The 23,736-nt window shown below is 47.4% G+C and overlaps 4 protein-coding genes across 5 annotated transcripts in view; 3 read left to right on the top strand and 1 right to left on the bottom strand.

The window, feature by feature from the left end:
• Positions 1 to 7,241: 7,241 nt before the first annotated feature.
• On the top strand, positions 7,242 to 8,235 carry LOC117896878 (allergen Tab y 5.0101-like). Its single transcript, XM_034805407.1, has 3 exons — positions 7,242 to 7,411; positions 7,473 to 7,867; positions 7,926 to 8,235. Exons 1-3 carry the CDS (start codon positions 7,274 to 7,276, stop codon positions 8,191 to 8,193), a joined length of 801 nt encoding a protein of 266 aa, XP_034661298.1. The 5' UTR covers positions 7,242 to 7,273; the 3' UTR covers positions 8,194 to 8,235.
• A 159-nt stretch (positions 8,236 to 8,394) lies between these two features.
• LOC117899512 lies at positions 8,395 to 10,248 on the top strand. The gene is made up of 2 exons (XM_034809564.1): positions 8,395 to 8,832; positions 8,890 to 10,248. Exons 1-2 carry the CDS (start codon positions 8,395 to 8,397, stop codon positions 10,246 to 10,248), a joined length of 1,797 nt encoding a protein of 598 aa, XP_034665455.1.
• A 371-nt stretch (positions 10,249 to 10,619) lies between these two features.
• LOC117899503 lies at positions 10,620 to 12,498 on the top strand. Its single transcript, XM_034809553.1, has 2 exons — positions 10,620 to 11,099; positions 11,158 to 12,498. The coding sequence occupies exons 1-2, from the start codon at positions 10,620 to 10,622 to the stop codon at positions 12,496 to 12,498; spliced, it is 1,821 nt and encodes a 606-aa protein (XP_034665444.1).
• A 1,935-nt stretch (positions 12,499 to 14,433) lies between these two features.
• LOC117897941 (box A-binding factor) overlaps positions 14,434 to 23,736 on the bottom strand; it is a 65,227-nt gene continuing 55,924 nt past the window's right edge. For both annotated transcript variants that reach the window (XM_034807033.1, XM_034807034.1), the window contains 2 exons: positions 16,939 to 17,480; positions 14,434 to 16,821 (listed from right to left, as the gene is read on the bottom strand). In XM_034807033.1, the coding sequence (XP_034662924.1) occupies positions 14,917 to 16,821; positions 16,939 to 17,400 (2,367 nt within the window). In that variant the 5' untranslated portion in view covers positions 17,401 to 17,480 and the 3' untranslated portion in view covers positions 14,434 to 14,916. The remainder of the gene's footprint in view (positions 16,822 to 16,938; positions 17,481 to 23,736) is intronic.

Genomic DNA, 23,736 nt, shown 5'->3' with positions numbered 1-23,736 from the left:
AAAAGTGTAAGAAATGCCTCGACAGTTACTTAAATAAATCTACAACTGAAATATTAACATTTTTTCATACCCTTTTTTATTTAATTTCATTGTTTTTTGTTTATTTGTTTATATAAATCGCTTCATTGAAAATTAAAATTCTGCGCAGAGGCCGTTGGCAAGGTGCACCTCAACCACCTCTCCTCTTCTGGAAATTAGTGTACTCAATCAGCCAGCTCCATCGGCGGAGAGATTCCGCTTTTCCCATGACTGACACATGGCTGCTCGCCCACTCTTGCCACCGTTTTGGCCATGAAAGTTTTCGCGTTGTCTGCGTTTTTTTCTTCCTCCTGCCGTTGACTAAATTATGAGCGAGTATATTTTGCCGTTGACTAAATGGGGGCCGGGCAGATGTGCCACGAAATTTTCACATAAATAAAGACGAGTGGTGGCTGCCACAGAAAGGGGGAGAGGAAGAGAGAGAGAGAAAGCCTGGCAGTGGATGACGGCAAGCCACCAACGAACCCATCCACCCACCCACAGACTGTTTTAATTAAGCCGCCATGCAAATGAGCAGCAACTGGTTTGTTGGTTTTTTTCTTGCTGCCAGGATGGGGATCCAGGTTGGGGGCGTCTCTAGATCGGACTCGGCTGTGCGATTAATTGCGCTGAAATTGGCGCGGAATTTCCATGCAAATGCGGGACAAGTGAAAGCCGCCGCATCCACAGCCGGTGGCTTCTTTATTTCCTCAGATACCGATCGGACTTTGGTGCAGAAGAGACCCACCGCATCTGCATGTGTCTACCCAGCCGCCAGTCGCAACTCTGTGGCAGGGCTTCAGCTCTAGCCAGGCCCAGCAAATCACTTAACAATCAATAGCAGCCACAGCAACGACAATCTGCGACACTTTTCCAAACTCGTTTCCCAACAAGATGTTGATGTGGGACTGGGCCAGAGCTCTGGTCTCTTCTGGCTGCCTTGCCGGCGAACGCGTTAGATTAATTTCCAAAGGCTGTCATTAAAATTCCAGCGCAATGCAATTTATATGCCACACACATGCGGCAGTGGCTTAGGCCAGGTCTCGGGCATCAGGCAATTTTTAATAAAAACAGCTTCATATTTATGATATCAGAATATGGCTAAGAAAAACCGAACCAGACTTCCACTGGGTACCACGCGCCGCTCGTTAGCCCCAAACGCGACTTATAGATGGTTTGCAGTTTCGCTGGTTAGAGGATAAGAGGGGTCTCGGTCTCGGTCCCGGTCCCTGCCCCAGAGACAACATCATCATCAGTGCACCGAACGAACCAACGAACGAACGAACGGAACGCTTCGTACTGTTGAAATTTGCATGACAAACTCAAACTCATCCATCAATCATATCGCGGAGCAAAACTGCAGTTGCATTTTCTAGTTGGGGTGGAAACTCGTTAGGACCGCTCGGCAGGCAAAACAATTTCACTTTTAATTACATCTAGTCGGTACGTACGCGATGCTAATCCCTCAAGCCGATTTTATATAATGCATGGTATGCCCCATTGACAGCGGGAGATGTCTGCTGGAAAGAGAGAGGAAACCGAACAGCTTAGAGATGCGAATGGATCGGGGATTTGCTTCGTGCTCGATCTCTGCACTTGTTTCGTGAGTGTCCGAGAAAGAAAACATTATTTAAATGTGTTAAAAAAAATATAGCAAAATTAAATTAAAGTAAACAATTATATTTAAGCTCATAGCTAAAACTTTAAATATTTGTTGTAATATTTATGCCATGTGCAAATGTTGTTGCATGCCTTAAAAGCCCGACTGATGGCCCATCTCTAAAACAGATCGTGTGAGAGAGTGAGTGAGTGAGAGAGGGGAGTGAGGTTAGCTGCGACTGTGGAAAAACTCCGCTTAACGCAAATTTTCACTTGTCTTTTGCATAATTTAGACAAGCTGAATGGTTAGAGAGATGACTGTGGTTTGAGGCCTGGGGCTTGGACACGGGCGGCGCCGTAAAATCAATTTACAGCCACGCACTCTGCGTTATCACAGTGCGTGTGAGACAGAGAGATAGAGAGGGGTTGAGAGAGGGGGAGAGTTGGTTGCTGAAGTGAAGTGGGATGGATGGGGACAGTGCGTAGCGCCACCTGTCGTCGCTCGTTAGCGTCATCATAAATAATTTTCGTCTTCTTCTTGTTGTCAGTGTTTAGCTTAAGATTTTTTTCAGTTTTCCATTTTGTATTTGTTGCATTGCAAAATCTATGCAAATTTATGACTGTCAGCAGATCACGGTTCGGTCTCTGGTTTCTGCTTGGCTCGGGCTTCCTTCGGCCTCAGCATCGGGACTGAGAGACTGAGAGGCTGTGGCAACGTTTCCTTGTTGCCGCTTTGGGCCGCCTGCTTTGTTGCAAGTGATAACGAAATGACCATAATGGCCATTAGGAGCAGTTGTGTGGTGCCTTTTGTTGCTATACACGAAGCACAGTCGCAGGCACAGCCAGCAGCCAACAGCCACCAACCATGTCCATGTCCAAGTCCAGGCCCGCTGTGCCACGAAATGCATTTCTGTATATTTCTCTATTTCCAAAAACGAGAGACAAAAACCTGCAGAAAGGCAGAAACAACAAAAACAACAACAACAAAAATAATTGTAAATCGCTAGATTTATGACCAAAAACATAGCCACGAATTATGACGCCGGCCACAGGTGGAAATCGCATGCTGATTTCAACTTGATTTGCTTGCCATATAATTGCAAATTGTATTTGTTTAAACACGTATATTGGGACTCGGACTCGCTCTCGTACTCGTATGTGCACTCGTACCTGTGGTCGTTTATATGTTTTTCCTTGGTTTGCTCTGGGCTCCCATGAGTACCACGAAATTGGCGTCCAGCCAACATCGAGCGTCGCATGTTGTTTATGTGTCCACAGATCTTTTGTTGCTGCCTCTGCTGCACGCCCACGCCACAGCACACTCCAACATGGGTTTCAATCCCCGATCCCTGATCCCCTGTCCCATCTCTGGGACAGCTTTGAATGATTGCTTGACGTGTTTTCTTTGGGGCACCACAGCCACAGTCACAGCAACAGCCACAGTACCCGCACTCCCATCCAGCATCATCTCTTTGCTTTGGCATCAAGTGTGTGCTGTTAACAAATTATTTTTTATTAATTTCCAAGCTGTCTGTTTTGTAAAGAAATAATCAAGTGAGGCAGTAAAACATATACAATTCCAATTGCTCAAGTAGAACTTGTAAAAATGCTTATAGACGGAGCTGCACCTGGATTATGGCTTTGGGCACATGTTTCTGTGCAAAAGGGTTTATGGTAAGCATTCTTTTTAAGAGAGAGGGATGTACCATATACTCGTAACATGTACCATATACTACACATAATAAGATTGGGAATTTACTAGTCGATTGTGTGGTTTTATAGCTAAAGAGATCATTTATTTAAATCGATCCTCTAGCCTTCTCTTCAGTGGTAATTTCATTTCGCACCATTCCTATGATAGCTCTGGAAAGTCTACATAAATTAACCGAACCCACAAAAAAACGTCTTCAAATTATGATTGGATTCAGCTTCCGCATAACGAACTGCAGCTGCGATCACTATGGAGAAGTTGGAGCATCCAATTTCGCCTCGGGTGCATTTGCCACGTGCGTGCTCCATTTCTTCAGGTCTTTGCAGCGTTTTTCTTAAACTTTTTCTTTTTGTTGTTTTTTTTGTTGGCCAAAAGGTGCCAATGTGGCAAATGTTTTGTGCTTAACATTTTTATGGCTGCCATAAGTTGGCTAGAATGTGGTAAATGCTGCAGGCCAGTGCCACTGGCCAGGAGCAAGGCGGGCGACTGACCACAGGCCAAAAACGAACCTAAACCGAATCGAAGCGAACCGGATCGTGTCTTGACATTTGAGGTATCGGTTTCATTAGCGAAATGTTTCCGTAAGAATGGCAAAAGGTCGCAATTGATGCCATTTACAAGTCGATTGCCAGTCCACGGCCACATGCTCTCGTATGTGGCATTGGCCATGGCCAAGAAGGAGCCAGTAGCTGGGGATGCTACTCGTTGCCCTCATGCCAGAGGATTCATTATATTCGGTGTATTAAGTTTCCTGGCTCTTATCTGGCATCGCAGGCGATTTGTTTGGAAGCCGGAGCTCAATAAATTTATCAAATTGAAAAATGTGCAATCGAAATCAAATCAAAGCGCCTCTACACACTCCAGACAGAGTCCGAGTCCGAGTCCGAGTCCGACTCCGAGTCCCAGTTCGTGTCCAGTCCAGTCCGGTTGGGGTTTGGTTAGCTCTTAGAGGAGTGTGTGTTGATTTTTTATGGATTTGTGGGGGGGAACAATTCCCCAAATCGCTTTGCAATCAACTCACAGCCCAGCCCAGCCCAAGTTCCAGTGCCCGTCCCAGCTGCCGCCCCTAACCCTGCCTCTATCCGGCCAGGGTATCGCATACAAACGACTTGTGACAAAATGACGAAATTTATGCTTCATTTTTGTATTCGGCAAAGTGCAAACCGTTGCAGGGGGCATGGCTGGGGCACGGCTGCGGACTGGCAGTCTGTCAGCAACAAATGCAAAGCGCCAAAAACTGCGACACTTTGTATAAATTGTGTTGAAAACAGCAGTGGCAGCAGAGACAGTGGCAGCAGCAGAGGCAGTGGCAGTGGCAGCTTCGAGCCAGCTTCAGTCTGTCCAAGGCAATTTTTGGGCTGAAGCTAGAGCTATAGCTGGAGCGGATCGGAGCAGATCGGTGCTGGCCACACCCCCTCGGGCGAATGCAACAAATTATTGTCATCAATTTTTAGATGCAAAGCTTGAGGAGTGACATTTATTGAAGCATGGCTGAAACAGTGGGCCCCTGGCCAGTCCGGCACAGTCCAGTGCCGTCCAGGACGTGATTGCTCCACATTAGAGGCTGACTCGGAGGCTGGTTGGTAATGTTGATGATGATTATAGGCACGGCACGGCTCGGTCTGGTCGGGTCGGGTTTAGTCTGGTCTGGTCCTGGTCTGTTAGGAATGACACGTTCCACCACTGCAGTTGCTGATTGCTAGGAAACGATGGCAACAAGTGGCCATCGGCTGTCCATCCACTTAAATGAGTTTCTTTGCTGGAGATTTTCTTTACTTTTTGTTTTGTCTCCTATTGCTTTGGTTTCTTTTATTTTTTCGGGGGTCTTTCTGGCTGTTTCTGGCGGCTGCCGCTTCATTAGCAGAGACCAGCAGCTGTACCCCCCAAAAAGTAAAAGCCAACTAAAATTATGACCATATTTGTGGTAAATTATGAGACCCTTTCATAAATCAGGCAACTTTGGACTGGACTCGAGCTTTGGGACTCCATTGGACGACCTAGCGAAAAATGTGCTAGATTATGGCTGGACTATGGTTAGTGTGGCACCATTAGCCAGGCACCAGTAACGGCCCAGAAACACTCGCAAATGGTCAGAGCGGCGGCGCAGTGGAAAATTTACATTGTGCCGCCGCATGATGCATGGACATGGACAATTGCAAGTGCTCGACTTACTTTAAACTGTGCCATTTATCATATACAAAAATATTTTGTCAGTCCGCTTTTGGCCTTTTGCCATTTTCACCATTTTCTATTTGGCCATCTTTCGCTTTTCAATGCGACCAGGTCCGAGGTCCGGCCTCATTGTTGTTACCCCAAAAAAGGCTACCGTTTTTTTGGTGGCATGCAACGCTTGTCTGGGGAGGAGCTGCAGTTGGTGGCGTTTGCCATGGCTCGTGCATGTCTCGTGGCCAGCAAGCAACAACCACTGGACAACCAAAGAGTGCACCAAACAGTCGGATGTACGATCACTTGCGGCATTATGGTTCGAGTTGTAGCTGTCCTCTCTCCACTCCCCTCCTCATATATACTGTGTTACTTTCCTGGGGCATGTGTAAATCTGTATGCGAGCAGAGAGCCTGCCAAACGAATGGAACGGGGCCACGATCTTTGCCTATGATCGCCAGGAAGTTGTAATGTTCAGGCACCATTTCTCCGGTGTACAAAGGAAGGATGGGACTTGAGGCGAGACAGGGAAAATCTTCTGCAAATCTTGCATAATGTTTGGGATGTTTCCAAGAGTTGTACTCCAGATTATACAGCTCTCCAATCTGTAGCTTGCAACCAATGTTCTGAAAGCAGACATTTATGATTATGGTTTTTAAAACTACATTAAAAGTGGACCGAATGAGGTTAAAGCATTGCAAGAGATAACAAGAATGCGCTCGAACACTTATGAACTCTGGAGGCTATTCTCAGTAAATTGTCATCGCGTACGCAATCCAGCCAATTAAAGTCTCCACGTGACCTCCAGCCAAAACAAAACTGGAGATAAAAACTGACGAAGGAAAACCAAGAGAAGAAATCGACAAGATTTGCAGCCCTGCCATGTAAAGCTCACCACGCTGCCACTCTTTTTGTGCCCGACCGACCCGGGAGATACTCTCGGTATGTGCAGCTAATTGACCGACCAAGGCGGCCCCTGACGTTGATGCACTTCATCAAAAAAATAACCAAAAAATATATGAAAAAAAGGCAACCAGAAAAAGACAAACCCAAAAAAAGAGACTCAGTCAAGTGGCGGGGCATTACGTCAACGTCAACTCAATTTGGCGGACAACAAGCATGGGGCATGGAGCATGGGGGCATGGGACATGGCAAAGAGTCTGCAAATGGGAAACGGAGGAGTCTGACTCTGAGTCTGTGCTCGGGTCAAGTGCTGACGCATCTGCCAAATCGAGTCGAGTGCAGCAAAAGTTACAAGTGCTTGAAAAATATATACTACTCGTATGTACATTTGTATGTATGTATGTACATACTATGTACTCGTATAATGAGCAATGTTGCTGCCGCTCCTCATTAAGAGTGATCCATCGGTGCGACGAGATTTCTGCCTCATTTCAGTTATGGCTGCGATGCGTTCCGCAATTATTTTCTTAATTAAATTTTATTTTTATACATCTTTTTGTGGAAGTTGTGGCAGCTTGTCGCGAGCTCTTTATGGATGAAATAAATTGGGTGCTGTGCAGACGAGAAATAATATTTTAAAAAGCATTTCAGTTGTGAAACATTCATTGATATTTCTTGATTAAATAAACAATTGATGGAAATCTGAGAATTGATTCGTGTGATAGCCAGTTGACCAGCTGAACAGTTTGTACAAATTCTAAGAAATTATACCTGATAATAAAGAACAGACCATATTTTATACAGGAAATTCTTGACTATAAATGCCAAGCCGTTCGCTGTGGGGAATCTCAGTTTGCTACAAGTGCTGCTCCCACCAAGATGTCCTCAGGCAAGTGCCTAACGCTGATCCTTTTGCTGGCAGGATGGTTGACTGGTGCTTCGGGGTTCAAATTTGATGCCAGCGCTTATTGCGATCTGCCATACTGTGGAGCCAACAATGTCGTTTGCCTAAAGACAGTAAATATATGCAAATAGAAGAACTTCCTTAGGCAGCGCCAATTGTTTATCCTTCCCCTAGAACTACTCCTTTGAGTGCAGGCCCATGGCTAAATTTGTGAAGTTGAAGCACTACAAGACGGAAATACTGGGAGCGATCAATGGATTTCGGAACAAGGCCGCCATTGGACTGACGCGATATCTGCTGCCTGCGGGAAGGATGGCTCGCATGGACTGGTCCGATGAGCTCGAGTACTTTGCCCGCGCTGATCTAATGACCTGTATGCCCCTGCCACGCCCCTGTATGACCTCGCCGAACATCCCAAACGTTGGCAGCATCTTTGACACCGATGGCTATCCAGGAAAAGAAAAGAAAAACCAAGAAGTAGTCCTCAACATCATGTCAAAGTGGTTCGACGAGGGACAATATGTTACCAAAGAGCAATTAATGTATTTAGAAGAACGCAAGGACTCTAGGTAGGTTCCTTGACTGTTTCCCCAAAAGGGAGTTCTTCAATATTTCAATAATCCCCAGATCGACATACAGGCCAGTGCTGTTGATGACCGATCGCAACACGCTCGTGGGCTGTTCTGCTTTGAAATTCACCGAGGATCGAAATAACTACTTTTACCTCAGCTGCTGCTTTTCCACAGTCGGCATGAAGCACACGGCCATCTACCAGATCGCCCTTTCAGCGGGTTCGCTCTGCAAGCGTCGTGATATCCAATTCAAGAATCTGTGTGCCCTCGGGGAGAAGTATCCCGACAACATGAAAATATATTCCGACCAGTACATGCGTTGATGGATTAATCCCATTCATATTCGATTCAAATATATCCCCAAACGTGGCTTACCTGTGCAAAAACCTCACGTGTTAAGCGCGCTGATTTATGACTCTCAATGTACACGCCCCCATTGCTAATGTGTGTTTTGGGGTGTGCATAAAAGGAGCTGCTGCAGGGTACTGCTTCCACAAAAACATTCCAACTCTAAGGCTTACGGCATGAGGCAGCTGTCGTTCTTTCAGTTCATCCTAGTGGCCGTGCAGTGTACTGGCTGGCAGTGCTACGAGTTGCAGTTTCTTCAGCAACTGAAAAGCGAACTGCGTTTTGAGTATGTTCTGCTGCTGGGAAATTCGGAACACATTTGGCTGAAGGGTCTATGGCAGCTGCCGGTGTCTGTCATTCAGATTGACGAGCAGTTCCCGCACGTGGACTATAATCTGAGTAAACATCATTCGAAAAACTTTCTGAGCATCGGTTTTGTGGGTGACGACTTTCCCGAGACATTGCTAGAGGTTATCCACTTGAATTTGAGAATGCTGAACACTGTTCCGATTCTTTTCGTGATGAGAAATCAAAAGATGCGAGTGCACACACTGCTGGAATGGTGCTGGAGGCATGAATTTCTCAATGTGCAGGTTATTTATGAGAATTGTGAGGTAAAATATATATTTTACAGAATTGTTTGCATACAATTTTCCAAACTTTTTTACCAGGAATCTGGCCACATCATCTGTAGCTACACCCCGTTTCCCATTCTGCAGTTCATTGAGAGACGCCTCGAGAATACCACCCTGCTGTTCCCTCCGCGAATGACGGATCTACATGGATATCAACTACCCATTGTGGTTGGCGGATCTGCACCTCGTCTGATCGTGTACCGAGGGGCCGATGGAGAGCTAATATATACCGGGTTTGTTGGCAATCTGATGAAGTGCATCGAGCAGAGATTCAATTGCCGTCTGGTGCAGCCTCATCCGTTCAATGAATCCGCCATACCGCCAGCCCTGCAACTCATTGGAGCAGTGCGCAATGGAAGTGCCGAGTTTGCTCTGTCGGCCATCTATCCTCAGCGGCCCTTCGCCGGCTATACCTATCCCTTCGAGCTGCTGAGCTGGTGCCTGATGATGCCTGTACCGGAGGAGATTCCACGCAGCGAGCTGTACTCCATGGTATTCGAGTGGCCGGCATTTCTGCTCACTCTCCTCGCGCTGGTGGCCATCTCTCTGGTTTTGGGCATGGCCCTGAGGCTCCATGGGTATCGTGTGAGGGCCAATGAGTTTTTCCTGCACAACAGCTGCCTGAGGGGACTGCTGGGCCAGTCCTTTGCGGAGGTTTTTCACGCCCCTCCTCTGGTGCGTGGCATCTACCTGGAGATCAGTGTGCTGGGGATTCTGATTGCCACCTGGTACAACTCCTACTTCTCCGCCTACGTGACGAGTGCACCGCTGCGCCCACCCTTTACCAGCTACGACAGCATTGCCCGTTCCCAAACGAAGGTCGTGGTTTGGACCGCCGAATACCGAATACTTTTGAACTACTTCAGCAGCATGGAGAAGTATGAGTCGATCTTTCACTTGGAGCCGGACTACAAGCAGTTCATAGAGCTGCGCGACTCCTTCAATACGAAATATGGCTATATGCTGCCCCTGGAGAAGTGGCTGCTGATCAGCCAGGAGCAGAAGGTCTTCAGTTCTCCCCTGTTCACCATGCGGGAGGAACTCTGCTTCTTTCGCGCCATTCCCATTGTCTTTCCCATCAAGGAGAACAGCATCTTTCAGGAGGCCCTGAACCGCCTCATCCTGGAATCGCTGGCAACGGGTCTAATTAATCACTGGCGGGAAATGGCCTTCACGGAGATGATCAAGGCGGGTCAGATGAGCCTGGTCGATCGGAGCAAGCCAAAGGAGTTTCGCGCCATGCAACTGATGGACTTGCAACAGATTTCTCAGGGCTTTGCTTTGATGATGGCTGCGGCTGCTCTGGTGTTTCTTTTGGAGCTTATGTGGTTCTATCGTCAGCAAATTAGGGACAGAGCTATGAAGTTTGTAAGCACCCCACTGGGTGTACATTAAGCTTTAAAGTATATTCGATGCACATTAAACGCTTTATAATTGTATCTAATTTGAATAAAAGAGTCTCCTACTCTCAGGCTTTAACGACTTCAAACCTTAGTCAAACCAATTCTTAATTTTACAACAATTGTGTGGGCACACGTTTCCCCCACACTGGCGTGATTTTATGGTTGTTTTAGTTGTCGCCTTGTAGACCCAAGGGAAATATGTTTTTTTTGGTTTTCGGTTTTTTCACTCGCTTTTGGGACTTGTTAACATGGCCTGCTAATTGGAATTGGCCATTAGCTGGCGTTGTCGGTGGATTCATTAGCAACCCTTTAAATGTGCAGCGGCATCAATCAGTGTCATGCAGTGGTGCCTCGTCCATCGTGATGGATTGTCCGGCTCTGATCCTTAGTTGCCTGTGGTTGATTTGCTTGGGGGCGAATGCCTCAAAGGTTGTGCAATTGCTGGACAGAATACGGCAGGAGTCACACTTTGAATACCTGCTGCTGATGAAGAACCGGAATGCCACGGTGCCGGACCAGGCTTGGAATGGCAGCTCTTTGGCCATGGAACTTATGCATGAACTGAAGGTTCCTGCGCTACAGCTGGATGAGAATGTGAGCTACTTTTTGCACAATAGCATCAGCAATCGACTGGTGTCCGTGGTTTACTTGAGCAACGGAAGGCTGGAGGAGCACGATGGCTTGCTCAAGGCGCTGGTGGCAAATCTCAGACACATGACCACTTCGCGGGTTGTATTTCTGATGGAAGTAAAAGTGGCAAGTGAAGGACTACTCCTGGAATTGTTTTCGCATTGCTGGAAAATGAAGATGCTGAATGTTCTGGTCTTATTTGCGGACCACGAGGTGGGTAAAGGAATATTCGAGGATTAAAATAAATGAAAATAATTCTTATTTCCTCCAGAGAACCCACACCTTCTACCGCTACTCGCCTTTTCCCAATCTTCACATGGAGGAGTCACTCTATGAGCCAAACTCTACGCTGGAAATTTTTCCGAATCGATTGCGGAACTTCCTGGGCTATCGAATGCCCATGATTATTGGCGGCACTTCGCCACGAATGATTGCCTACTACAAGCGGGGAAAATTGGTGTACGAGGGCACCGTTGGCCACTTCATGGACGTCTTTCAACGGAAGTACAATTTCAGCTTTGTCCAGCCGCTTCGGCCAACATCGCCGACTGTCTTTGCCCCGTCCATGCAGACGGTGGCCGCTGTGCGGAACAACTCCGTGGAGATGTCCATGTCGCTGACATTTCCCACCATACCGCCCTTCGGCTTCACTTACCCCTACGAGCAGATGAACTGGTGTCTCATGCTGCCCGTGGAGGCGGATGTACCCACTCCGGAGTACTACACGAGGGTGTTCGATCTGCAGGCCTTCCTGGTGGCCCTGTCCACGCTGGTGGTGATCTCCTCTCTGCTGGCCATGACCCTGTGGCTGCATGGCTATCAGGTGGCTCCGTATGACTTCCTCCTGCACGAGAGCTGCCTGCGGGGAGTGCTGGGTCAGTCCTTCGTTGAGGTGCTTCGGGCACCCACACTGGTTCGTGGCATCTACCTGGAGATTTGCGTGCTGGGAATTCTAATCACGGCCTGGTACAACTCCTACTTCTCCGCCTACGTAACGGCAGCGCCCAAGCAGCTGCCGTATCGCAGCTACGATGATTTATTCGCTTCCCGCATGAAGGTGGTGGCCTGGACACCGGAATATGCGGAGCTGATTGGGCGACTGGCAGAGTTCAGAAGGTACGACTCCATGTTCATGGTGGTGCCGGATTTCAGCAGGTATATAAGTCTGCGCGACTCCTTCAACACCAAGTACGGCTACATGATGCACACCACCAAGTGGATGGTCGTCGCCGAGCAGCAGAAGGTGTTCTCCAAGCCCTTGTTTCGGATGCGGGAGGATTTCTGCTTCTTCAATAACATACCGTTCGGTTTTCCCATCCATGAGAATTCAGTGTTCATTGAACCGATTCTCACGCTCATCATGGAACTGGCCGAAACGGGCCTCAGCTTGCACTGGATGCAGAGCGCCTTCTCGGAGCTGATCGATGCAGGGGAACTGCACTTTCTCGACCTGAGTCCCCTCAGAGAGTTCCGGGCCATGCAGTTAATGGATCTGCAGTATGTCTGGTATGGTTTCGCCTTTATGTCCGCGCTCTCCTCAATCGTCTGGCTACTGGAGGTGGTCGTTGTCCGACATAGACGGCATACACAGTCGAGACGGTTAGCTAAATGAAGGCATCGCACCCCTCTAATCTTTTTATGGCCCAGACTTATGGCTTATATTTGACTAGCCCTCGCAGATAACTTTCGTTTCCACGAGATTAGGCTTTGCTGCCTGTTCTCCTGTATATTTTTCATTGTGCAAATATACTCTCGTACTTGTACGTATGCTGCAGCGTGGCTCAGAGTTCAAACATCAAAAGCAATTAAGACGCGTGCTTGTTGCAGCACCCCCCAAAGGTGCCACGGACTGCGGCAGCGGCATCCATGATGTTAGCCACCTGTGCGACGGCCACTGGCGCCTCTTGAAATTCCCTAATCGACATGTTTCGATCTCAAATGACTTTTTGCCGCAACAGCAGCAGCAGCAGCAGCAGCAGCAGCAGCTGGAGCTGAAGCATGGAGCTGAGGAGGCATCAGTCTGTGTCTCGGTCGTGTGGTGCCTGATCTCTTCGGGTGAAAAATTTTCTCTAATCTACGCTGATGGCTGCTGCTGGCGTTAGCAGTTTGCCGTTTGGCCATTTGGCCATTTGGCTGTTTGGCGCATGCGGCACACGCATTTGCGGCCATCCACCAAATGAGGCACTGATGCTCCCAGGCTGTGGCGGTAGCCGGGTACGAAGTACTTTGATTTTGACTGACAAGTGCCGCCTGCCCGTGGGCCCCGGCTGCGTCTCCGGTTGACATGCGCAGCTGCATGAGCTTTCATGTGCCTTCCTTTATTGGAGAAAATTATTTCAATCTTCAGAGACGAGTGGTGGCTGGCTCCGTAACGAGTGGCAGAGTGGCAGATGCTGAAACTAATTAACCCAAGGCAGGATCAATGCAGACACGAAGCGAACCGAATCTTAATTGTCAATAAAACGTTTTAGATTTCTTTATTTTTTAATGCTTGCAATACTAATAAAAATATTAATGCAAAACTTAACCGCAAATGGATATGTGTGTGTGTGTGTGTGTGTCTTCGAGTGTGGTGTGTGTGTGTGTGCATAAATAATAACTAACAAAGATTTAACTAAGATTTTCTGTTGATGTGTTTGTGGCTTAGCCTAGGCTTCAATATAAAACAAGGATCGAACGACCTCTCCTCTCTCTCTTGCTCACCGGGCTGTCGTATGTCGTATGTACATAAACATAACTATTAAATTCAATAAATTAGAAGAAGAAATACTACTCGTATTGCAAAAAGTTTACACACAGTTTATAACAAATCGATTAAATGTTACATAACCCAAACACCATTGAAGATATGCACTAACATATACATACATATAATAATATATTATTAATGGAATTTACTTTTTAAAAACTATCACAAATAATTGGCAGTTTAATTAACCATTAGTTTAAGCTTAACCTACGCTTACTTCTCTCTTTCTCTCTTCATCGTTTTCTATACATTTAAGGGCACTATTTTGATTATTATTTGTTTTATTATATGTCGTACGATTCGATTCAAGTTTTTATCAAATACAAAAATAATGGCAAGTGCAAGTTGAGTTTTACGCATTCGTTTCGACAGCTGCTGGAACGCGTAGATTGTTTATTTGTTTACATAATTATTTTTACTTGTGCCCTCGTCTACTTAAGCAGAATGCCTCTTCGAAGTCTGCGAACACTGGGGGGAGGGCCCAAGAGATCAAAGAGATCCTTGAAGGAGGAGTGAAATTCTGGAAAGTTCTTGGCAGGAAAAACATATAAAGACTGGCCCTGGGTCAGTGCTCTTGAACTTTGATCTCAAGCATTTGGCATTCCCTTAGCTGGCTCTTTAGAAACTAATTCGATATAATTAGTTAATTAACTCAATAATTATATACATTTACACTAGCAAACAAAATTATGCTAATTTGGGCAATGCAACTAAGAAAAACAAAATACTTTCAATTTACAGGAAAAAAACACGCATCGTTTTTGGAGACTGAAGAAGTTTGGTGGTGAAGAAGATGTCGGGCGGGGGCTACACAAGTATTTCTTTCAGCAGGGAAGCGTTTGGCCTCATTTTGATATCACCACGCGTAGAATTGCTTCATTAGCTTGATTATTACACTTATATGTTCGTATCTCTATTTAGTTTAATTGTAGATTCTATCTGGTAGTAGCATTAATTAAAATCTTCAAAATTTGGCACATTTAAATTTAATTTGTGGTTGTGTTTAGGCATTAAATGTACATTAAGTTGAGTATTTTATTTGGAAGTGCTTCGAGTGTTGGTATAGGTATAGGAATTGCACAGAAAGCTGAATATAGGAATTATTCAATGACATAAATTCGAGGCGGAGTGGACCATCTGGAGAGGTCCCTCCAGGAGTGTGTGTGTGTGTGTGTAGTAGTTTTATAGTTTTCATTTAGCTTTTGTCATTGTGTTTGTGTGTGTTTTGTGAGTAAGGAACAAGAAATAGTTTCGTTTTGCGGGTACCTCTGCTACGTGGAACTACCGATTCGTGAGCAGACCATTCGCTGGGGGCAGGATGCCTGGCGGCGTGTTCGGATTGCTGATCATCCCAGGCAGTGATGGGGTCATCTGCCGCTGCTGGTTGATGGAGGCTGCCGCTGCTGCCGCTGCTGCTGCTGCGGCTGCCGCAGATGAGCCGCCACTGGATCTCTGGTGCTTGGAGGAGCTGCCTTTGATCAGGTTTCCATTGTTCTTTTGGGTCATGTGCGTCTGGTAGTGCTTGGCGAGGTGCGCCTTCTGCCGGAAGCTCTTGCCGCACAGGGAGCAGGCGAAGGGCTTCTCGCCCGTGTGCGTGCGTATGTGGACATTCACCGAGTACTTGTCCTTGAATCCCTTCGAGCAGATGGAGCAATAGTGCAAGGAGCGCTCCTTCCGCTGTCCACTGGCGGAGGAGCCGGAGCCGCTGGAGTTGGCGGGCGGACTGTTGCTGCTGCTGCTGGCACTGCCGCTGGAGGAGGAGCTGCCGCTTCCCGCACTGCTGCCCATGACCGCGCCCAGTGCTCCTCCCCCTACCCCTCCTGCGCTGCTGCTGCTGTTGTTGTTGTTAGCCACATTTGGATTGTTGTTGTTGTTGTTATTGCTGCTGCTGGTGGTGCTGCTGCTGCTCCGTTTGTACTGCTTCTTGGGCTTTGAGATGCCACTGCCCGATCTGCCAGACGGATGAGTGGCGGAGGCTGAGGCAGCTCCACCCGTGGGCGGTGTCGACGTACTCACTTCCGGCTTTAAAGGCTGCGGCGGCTGCAGCTGATTGGCCGTCGTGATTGCCGTCGCATTCGGTGAGATTTGCATGAGGACATCGTTGGCACTGCTGTAGTCCGCGCCAGGCGTGGGCGTGGAGGAGCCTCCGGTGCAGAACTGCTGCACCTCATTGGCGATCCGCTTGATCTTCTCAAAGTCATCGCTGAAGGCGTTCTCCAGCGACAGGAACATGTCGTCCACAATGATGTTGGCGTTGCCATTGTGCTGCTGTTGCACCTGCTGCTGCTGCTGCTGGGATGTGAGATGGACTCCAGCCATGCCCTGAGCCTCGTCAAACATTTGGGCGGCACTCAGCGTAGAGTCGGCAAAGCCCAGCGCATCGGCAGCATCGTCCGTGAAGAGCAGCCGTCGCATGTCCTCCTCCTTGACGACGGGCATGGCCAGGCCGTTCTGCATGTGCAGACCCTTGGCGTATCCCTTACCCTGGAGCGCACTCCGCAGCAGCGACTCCGCCGTGCTCTGCTCCGTGTCGGCATTGTGATCGGCCATATGCCAGTCGTTGTTATTGTTCTGGAACTGGGCCAACTGCTGGCCCAAATCATTTCCCCCCGCAATGGAGATGGCCGTAACGAGCGAGGGCAGCGTCTGGGAGGGGACCTGGGAAATACTGCTGAGACCATTGGCATCTGCCCCATTCACAATCACATCCTTGCCGTCTGTGCTGAAGCCGCTGTCATCGTACGGATACTCCGACTTGATGTAACCCGGAAAGCTGCCCAGGAGACTGTCTAGATCCAGGGAACTCGGCAGCTGCTCTGCCTCCGAGCGCTTCAGCCAGGGCTCGCCGCCGTTTAATACTGTCAGGGTGTAGATCTGTCCGTCGGTGGTGTCCAGGCTGCTGATGGTGTCGCTGCTGCTGCCCGCCCCACTGGAGGCGGCCGAGGAACTGCTGGGATTTGTCTGCTGCTGCTGCTGCTGCTGCTGTTGGTGTGGATGTGGATGCTGTTGCTGCTGCTGCTGATGGTGATGCGACTGAGGAGATGTGGGACTGGGCTGGTTGGTGCTGGTGGCTCCACTATTACCAGCGCTGGCAGTGATCGGCTGCTGTTGCCAGCAGTAACGATCCAGATCCTCGAATATGGAGGTGGAATCGAGGCGACTGCTGTCCTTGTCCTGGTGCCAGAACTGAAAGGATAAAAGGAAACGGAAGATCATTTTAAAGCAGTTGATTATCATAAAAGATTGGTTCCTATCGGTTAAGGTAGTTCTAAAGATGTTTTTTGTGCATGATCTGCGACCTACCTCATAGCCCTGTAACGTGGGATCGCCTCCGTTGCTGCTGCCATTTCGATTGCCCACGGGCACCACAATGCCTCCTCCCCCTCCGCCTGCACCACCTCCCCCACCATCGTGGATCATGCTGCTGTTGGTTCTCGCACCACCGCCACACAGGGCCTGCTGCGGCGATTGGGTGGAGATGGAGATGGCTGGCTGGTGCACCACTTGAACGTGGCTGGCGGTGTGACTGTTGTGCTGACTGTGGTGCTGCTGCTGCTGCTGTTGCTGCTGGTGGGGCTGATGGTGCTGCTGCTGCTGCTGTTGGTGCAGGCTGACGCCCAATGAGTCGACGCCCACGCCAATGCCGATGCCCATGTCGGGGCCAGTGACAAAGTCGAAGAAGTCCGCCTTGGAGAGATCCTCGGCACGAAAGGATTCGCTTATATCCATGCCAGCCGATGCGGACATATCCTCAGTGCCGATCATTTGTTGAGCCTGAAGCGCCAGAGTAGCGCCTTACTTCGACAAGTGTTGGCTAATGCGCGATGGTTGTCAGTGTTGGTTAACTGCGGAAGAGACAGAAAAAAAAGAAAGTTTTTAATATTTTGATTTCAAAAATCGATATTATCGTGATAGTAGAAGAAGTTCTCCTGGGCAGAAGTTCCAGGAAAAGTGTGAGTAAGTTATTTCTGCCTTGATTTCGATTTCATTTTTGGTTTCTCCATTTCTCTGGCCAGCACGCACACGCACACAAACACACACATGGAGTACCACTCTCTGACACACCGATTGATTAAAGCCACTTGTCAGTCGGCCACTTAAGTCAATCAGTCATTCACTCGCTCACTCACTCAGTCGCTAGCTAACTCGCTCACTCATTCTAGCCGCATTGCCTGGGCCTGCATTCCGGCCATACTTGCATTTTAATTTGAGCCGCTCTTGGCTTGGCTTTTTAGCCGGCTGGCTATCTGCAAACGAATAAATCAAGCTGACAGAAGGGTGACAAAGTGTAAACACATTTGGCGTGCCCGCCTCGTAAATCTCTCGCGAAGGCGCACTTGGACTTTGGCTAATGCCAAACTCAAACTCAAACCAAACTCAACCTGTCATTGCGACAGTTTTTTTCTCTTCTTTTTTTTTGTGTTTTATTTGTCTTGTTTCCCCTACTTTGCGACCCATTCTTGTTTCTCTCAGTTTTTGGCTTGTTTCATTTGCATAGATTTGGCAAGTGAGACACAGACAGACGGACGCGCAACGAGCCGGGCATTTAGAATAGAAGCTTGCAAAAAAACGGCTACGTACTTGCACAGTGGGAGACAGAGAAATGGGGAAAAATATTATTTAAATATATAGAATACATAACTTAATAATATACTAAAGCATGACAAATGATTAACTAAATTCAAATGAAAAGAAAAACTTTGCTGTACCACAATCCACAGAATAAATTTATAAATTTGTGTAATAAAGTGTTTGGGTATGCTATTCTTCTATCCTGCACTGTAGATCGCCGCAAGTTCTGTCCGATATTGGCTACTGTATACGTATTCCCATATCACCAGAATTACACACAATATATTCATGTGTGGTGTAACCCTAAGGTGATCAAACTGACAGTCCGGCCGCTGGTTCTCCTGCCATTTCTGTTTCTGTGTCTGTATCTAGTTGTGCCCCCAAGTCGTGTTCTAGCAAATGTGCCAAATGTTCAAATTGTCAAATTGATTTGACTCTTTTATTTGTTGTTTATTTATTCGCTGGAAACTGACTCCCAACCGTATAGTAATCGTATATTTGTGTGTATGAAAAATGGACCTTACGGCGGTTCTGTCGCTGTTTTTGTGGCGGTGTGGCAGCGTGAGAACCACAAACAAAAATGACTTAACAAATTTGCATTGCTCGTGTAGTCGTAGAGCTTGTACCAGTGCCCAGACCCGTACCCCGGCTTGCATACTTTAGATAAGGGCAGAGCGTAGAGAAAATGCCGCTGTTGGAAAATATTTTAGATGCTGCCCGGCCTGCCAGGCTGCTGCTGCTTCTAGAGACTTTTAAGTGCAATATCTGTGGAGAAATCAAACTGTGGCATGGGGCACTGGAAATACTTAGCCAAGAGACGGCAGACACGGCAGCAGCATCAACACCTGATCAAAGACCAGGCCAAAGAGGAGAAAAAGTGGCAACAAGTGCAGTCCATTTGGTAAGCGGTCAGTTAACATTTTTAAGGCTCTTAAGGTGAGCTCGTTTTCCAGTGTTTTCCCTGGCTTATCGCACCACGACCATCGGACGGAGGCAAAGCACTGAAAATTTCACCAAAAAACACCGAAAACTCTGCGTAATCATTTGTGGTCATTTGCCTGCCAACTGACAGCCCAACCTGCTGCTGCTGTCTGTAGCTGCTTGCCTACCCAGTGGTTTACTTAATAATCATGTTTAAGATGCAGAAATTACTTTATATATACTTTATGGCCGACAGCAGGGAAACGCTCTGTGAGAGAGGCGCAGAAATATGAAATAAAATAATAATCCTTTGTTTGAGCATTTTGGCGCTCAAATATTGACTAATTTGAGCACGATTATTGTGATTTGGATGCGGGACGTAGTACAAAACGGAGTCTGAACCTGTGCCTGAGCCACAGCCAGAGTCTGCATCTTAGTCTGAGTCTCAGAAAGAAAGTTGGCCGGGCCGTCGAGACGTGCTCATATAACTGGCGGCCAGCCAATCATGGACGTGGCCCATGGATGTGAATGTGCATGTGCCCGGCACATGCATCTTCCCATCTTTACTCGTGTCTGTGCCATGATGAAGATGCATGCAACTGCATCTGCAAAACGGGGTATTGCGATTGGCGGGGGGTCTCCGAGGGGGATTGGAAGTGCATTTTATTTCCCCCCAAATGCCGCATGGTAATCGCAATCGTAATCGTAGAAATTGTTAGCGCATTTTGGCCAATGCAAACAGCCCGAGGCGGCATCATTTTAAAAACATGATAGCATGATGGGTTTTTATGTTTGAATAACTATCTATATATCCAAGGGGGGGCTCTGATGAGAGTAGGGGATTAGGCTCTCAACTAGTGGGTCATAAATAAAAATGTTACTATAATTGGAAGGCTTTTTAATTAAGCCAAGATCTTGAGCGCTTTGACTTAGTTATTTGCATGTTGCAGAAGGGGAAAGAAGGGAAACCATCACAATGTGCTATTTCGGCACAGTTACTTTGGTCTGTCCAGGGTCTATGAGTAGACCCAAATCCAAATCCGCAACCTCAACCCACAGCCGGAGCTCCATCCATTGTTGCCGGCGTCAGTCATCAAACATGCAAGAAAGAGGAGACAAACCAGAAGAGGCAGCAGCCCATCGTCTGGGATTAGTTTATGTGCAGGAATTTTTATTTTGCGGTTACACAATTTTCTCTCAATGGTTTGGGTTTTGCCTCCCTCCTGGGAGACAATAAATGAAAATCACACGCTTTGGCAGCTTCTGCTTTAGGCCGCCGTTTTCTTTGTTGGATTTGTCGCTGCCTGTGTGCTGCTGCTGCTGCCATTTCTGTTTTTGTCGCTTTGGTTGCACGATTTTCCACGCATTTTTAACCCAAATACCTTGCTAAACGATTTTTTAATGTCTTCACTAACAAGTTTCAATTACCAATCGTCGAGTGCGTGTGTGTGCGCAAACGGCTTGGCTCGGTTCGCCTCGGCTTGGCTCGGCTCAAATAAAAGCCAAAACCAGTCGCAAAGCAAAAAAACCACACCACACTACACCCCCTCTTGCGTTGGCTCAATCAATTAAAATAATTCCAACAATTGCAGCCAAGAAATTTCATAAAAGAAGATTGAGGCATAACAAAGACAATGCGGTACAAATGAAAACCTGCTGGCCATTCCACAGAGCACAGGAGAGCAGATCATACGCGACGACGTCTTTGAGTGGATTCACGTACCGCAATCAAATTGCACTTCGATTGGCCAAAATGGAGCCATCATCATCGATGGAAAGCGGTACTTGTTGATGATCTTCTCGCTGGCCTGGCCTGGCCTGCCTGGCTCCGTAATCACATTTATTGAGATAAACGATGGGGCGTTCTGCATTGCGTATACGCGGTGCTCATTGCCCAGCGTGTGCGTGTGTACAATGTGATAATTATATAAGAAAATGGGTTAATCATGGCTCGCTGTGCAACTTAATGATGTGTCGCGGAGCGTTTCATTGCATACTTTTGGGGTAAACTCCGTTGATGTTTGGTTCAATCATTTACGCACAGGAAATGCCAAATATTAATGACCTGCCAAACTCCGCTATATGCGAATTGTGAAACTCACTTTTCAGCGCTGCGTAAATTACAAAACCGCTCGTAAGACGCACACAAAACGCATCAAAAACGCACGGGAGCTCAAAACTTATGGCTTAAGAGTGTCTGTCAGTGTGTGTGTGTACTAGAGTGTGTGGCATGCAGCTGCAAATAATTTTGCATATATTTTTCTCCCGCTCTTCATTGCAAATTGTCATCGTTAGCCAAGTGAGACCGCTCTCCAGCGGCAGACCATTCGATCATTTTTCAAGCAGATAATTATCGCCCACCAGTCTGGTCTGCCCCCAAATACTAGCCGGATACGCCACACGGCTGCCGCATGCCGCGTGGCACTGCAGTGGCACTGCCTGTTGACCAATTGACCAATAGCTCAACGGCTCTCTTTGGCTGATAAGCAGCTGCTGCTGCTGTGGAGGCTGACTCTGAGTCTGCCACTGCCACTCGTGGCTTATGTTTCAATTGCATGCAAATGCATAATTGAATCAAATGGTCTTCCCGGCTTCGGCTTCAGCTTGAGCTACGGTTTCGGGCAACTTTCGAGGCCCCCGCCTAATGAAGCAATCAACGGTCCGGCATCTCAAACTCTTTTTGCCGCTCTGCCCCATTGTCAATCAAAAGCCACGTTTTTATTGCGGCCTGCGTTACAAACCAAATCGCATCAAGATGTATTAATCATTTTGGCCAGTGCGGCCTGCGTTGGCGTTGGCCGAGGCAGAGGGGAAGTCAGCAACCAGCTGAACGCTGGCATCGCCATCACTTTATCAGTTGGCGCAGATCTCTTTTGGCCAGGCCAGAAAAAAAACGCCAAATAACTACAGGCGAGACGGGGCATGATTAAAATGCGCAAAAATGGCCAACTCCAAATGGGCGCTGCTCGACGGTAACAACAGCAACAGCAACATTGAGGAGCAACATTGAGAGGCACAACAGCAACATCAACATCGAGAGCTACAACAACGGCGTGTGATGTACACGCGGCGCATTTCAATTCCATTTGATTAATGACGAAGCAGTAAAGGCAACTGCAGTTGCAACAAGGGGGCAGGCAGGCAGGCGGGCTGGCGGGCGGGCAGCTAACGAAGATGTTGCTGATTGGCCTGTTGTCTGTTTGCTGTTGCTTTCCGCTGCTGTTGTCAACTGTCGGATGCATTTGTTGCAACTGCTTAGATTTTTATGCCTGGCCATAAAAATTATATGTACATTATGCCAAGCGACAGCTCATAAAGCAATCAAAGCCAGGCATCAATAAAAAATAAACTGAAAAAAAAAAAAAAAAAAAAAACTAAAACACTCTCGAGTTCCGCTTTTCTTTTCGGGTTGATTGAATGCAAGTGTGCAAGTGGAATTGTAGAGTAGAAAGTGTTGCCCACCCACACGGAAAATCTGCATAAATACTGTCCGCCAAATAAGGCCAAGAGAGTGCCGTGCCTGTGCCTGTGCCAGTGCCAGTGCCTAACGGCCTTGTGCTTGTGGGTGCTGCTCCCGCTGTTGCGGCTTGCAGCTGATGATGTTGCTGCTGCTGCTGTCGTGCCATGCACCGCAGCAACATGGCACAATAAATTTCAAATTTGCTTTGAAACTTGTATCAGAACATGTCCATCTTGGCGGCCCACACTCACAGGAGGACCCAGTCCTAGTCCCAGCTCTAGCCCCCCCACTGGTACATAGATGAGTGAAAATTTGCATTGGGACTTTCACACACAGCTGCAGCACAAGCACAGCATCGAATAGGTCCACAGTTGGGGCTACAGTTTCGCTATTGATTAATGCCTTAATTAAGGCAACGCTCCATCAAATCAGAACCAAAGTCGAGCAGCCCAACCCAGTCGTAGTCCCAAAAACAAAACATAAATATGATTGGCAATTGTTCGACGGGGTACAGAAGTAATTTATCAAAATCAATACGGGAATTGTCTCAATGCCGCTCCGGACTAATAACAAGGCTAAATGCCGAGCGGAGCAGACAGCCCCCCAAGTCACAAAAATTTGCATTTTAACAAGTTAATTTTTTCAGCTGCTGATTGTTGTTCTAAGTCATTGCAAAACGGTAGCTCACGAATTTTGGGCTGTTACTTTCAATTGCCTTTTGACTGGCGACATAATAATGACAAACCAGAAACAGGAAAAAAATTCACAAAAACTCTTGGAAAAAATCTAGTCAAAATCTGGGAGTAGCAAAAAAATATAACAAAAACTGCATTGCATTGCCCAAGCGTGACATGTTAATTGAGTTTTTATTTTTCCTGAATTTTGAACAGTTTTTTTGTTGTCCGTTGGGTGGGCGGGCGTTCAACCCCCGAGAGTGAGTAGAAAAATTTTGACAGCTGCCTGAGCAACAGCAACTTAATTTTGGGCGCTTTCAAATTGGATTGATATGAAAATATATAGAAATTAAAGTATTAAAGCATTTACGTGCAGAGACGCCTCTGCCAGAAATCATGATAACTTTATTGATTTTGCCAAACGAGCGCCGGGGCGAAGACATTGAAACCGAATCGTGAGCTTTGGGCCAACAA

The sequence above is a fragment of the Drosophila subobscura genome, chromosome O, assembly GCF_008121235.1.
Source record: "Drosophila subobscura isolate 14011-0131.10 chromosome O, UCBerk_Dsub_1.0, whole genome shotgun sequence".
Lineage (NCBI taxonomy): Eukaryota > Metazoa > Arthropoda > Insecta > Diptera > Drosophilidae > Drosophila > Drosophila subobscura.
Note: the sequence above shows the minus strand (reverse complement) of the source record. Positions and strands in the feature narration are given on the sequence as shown.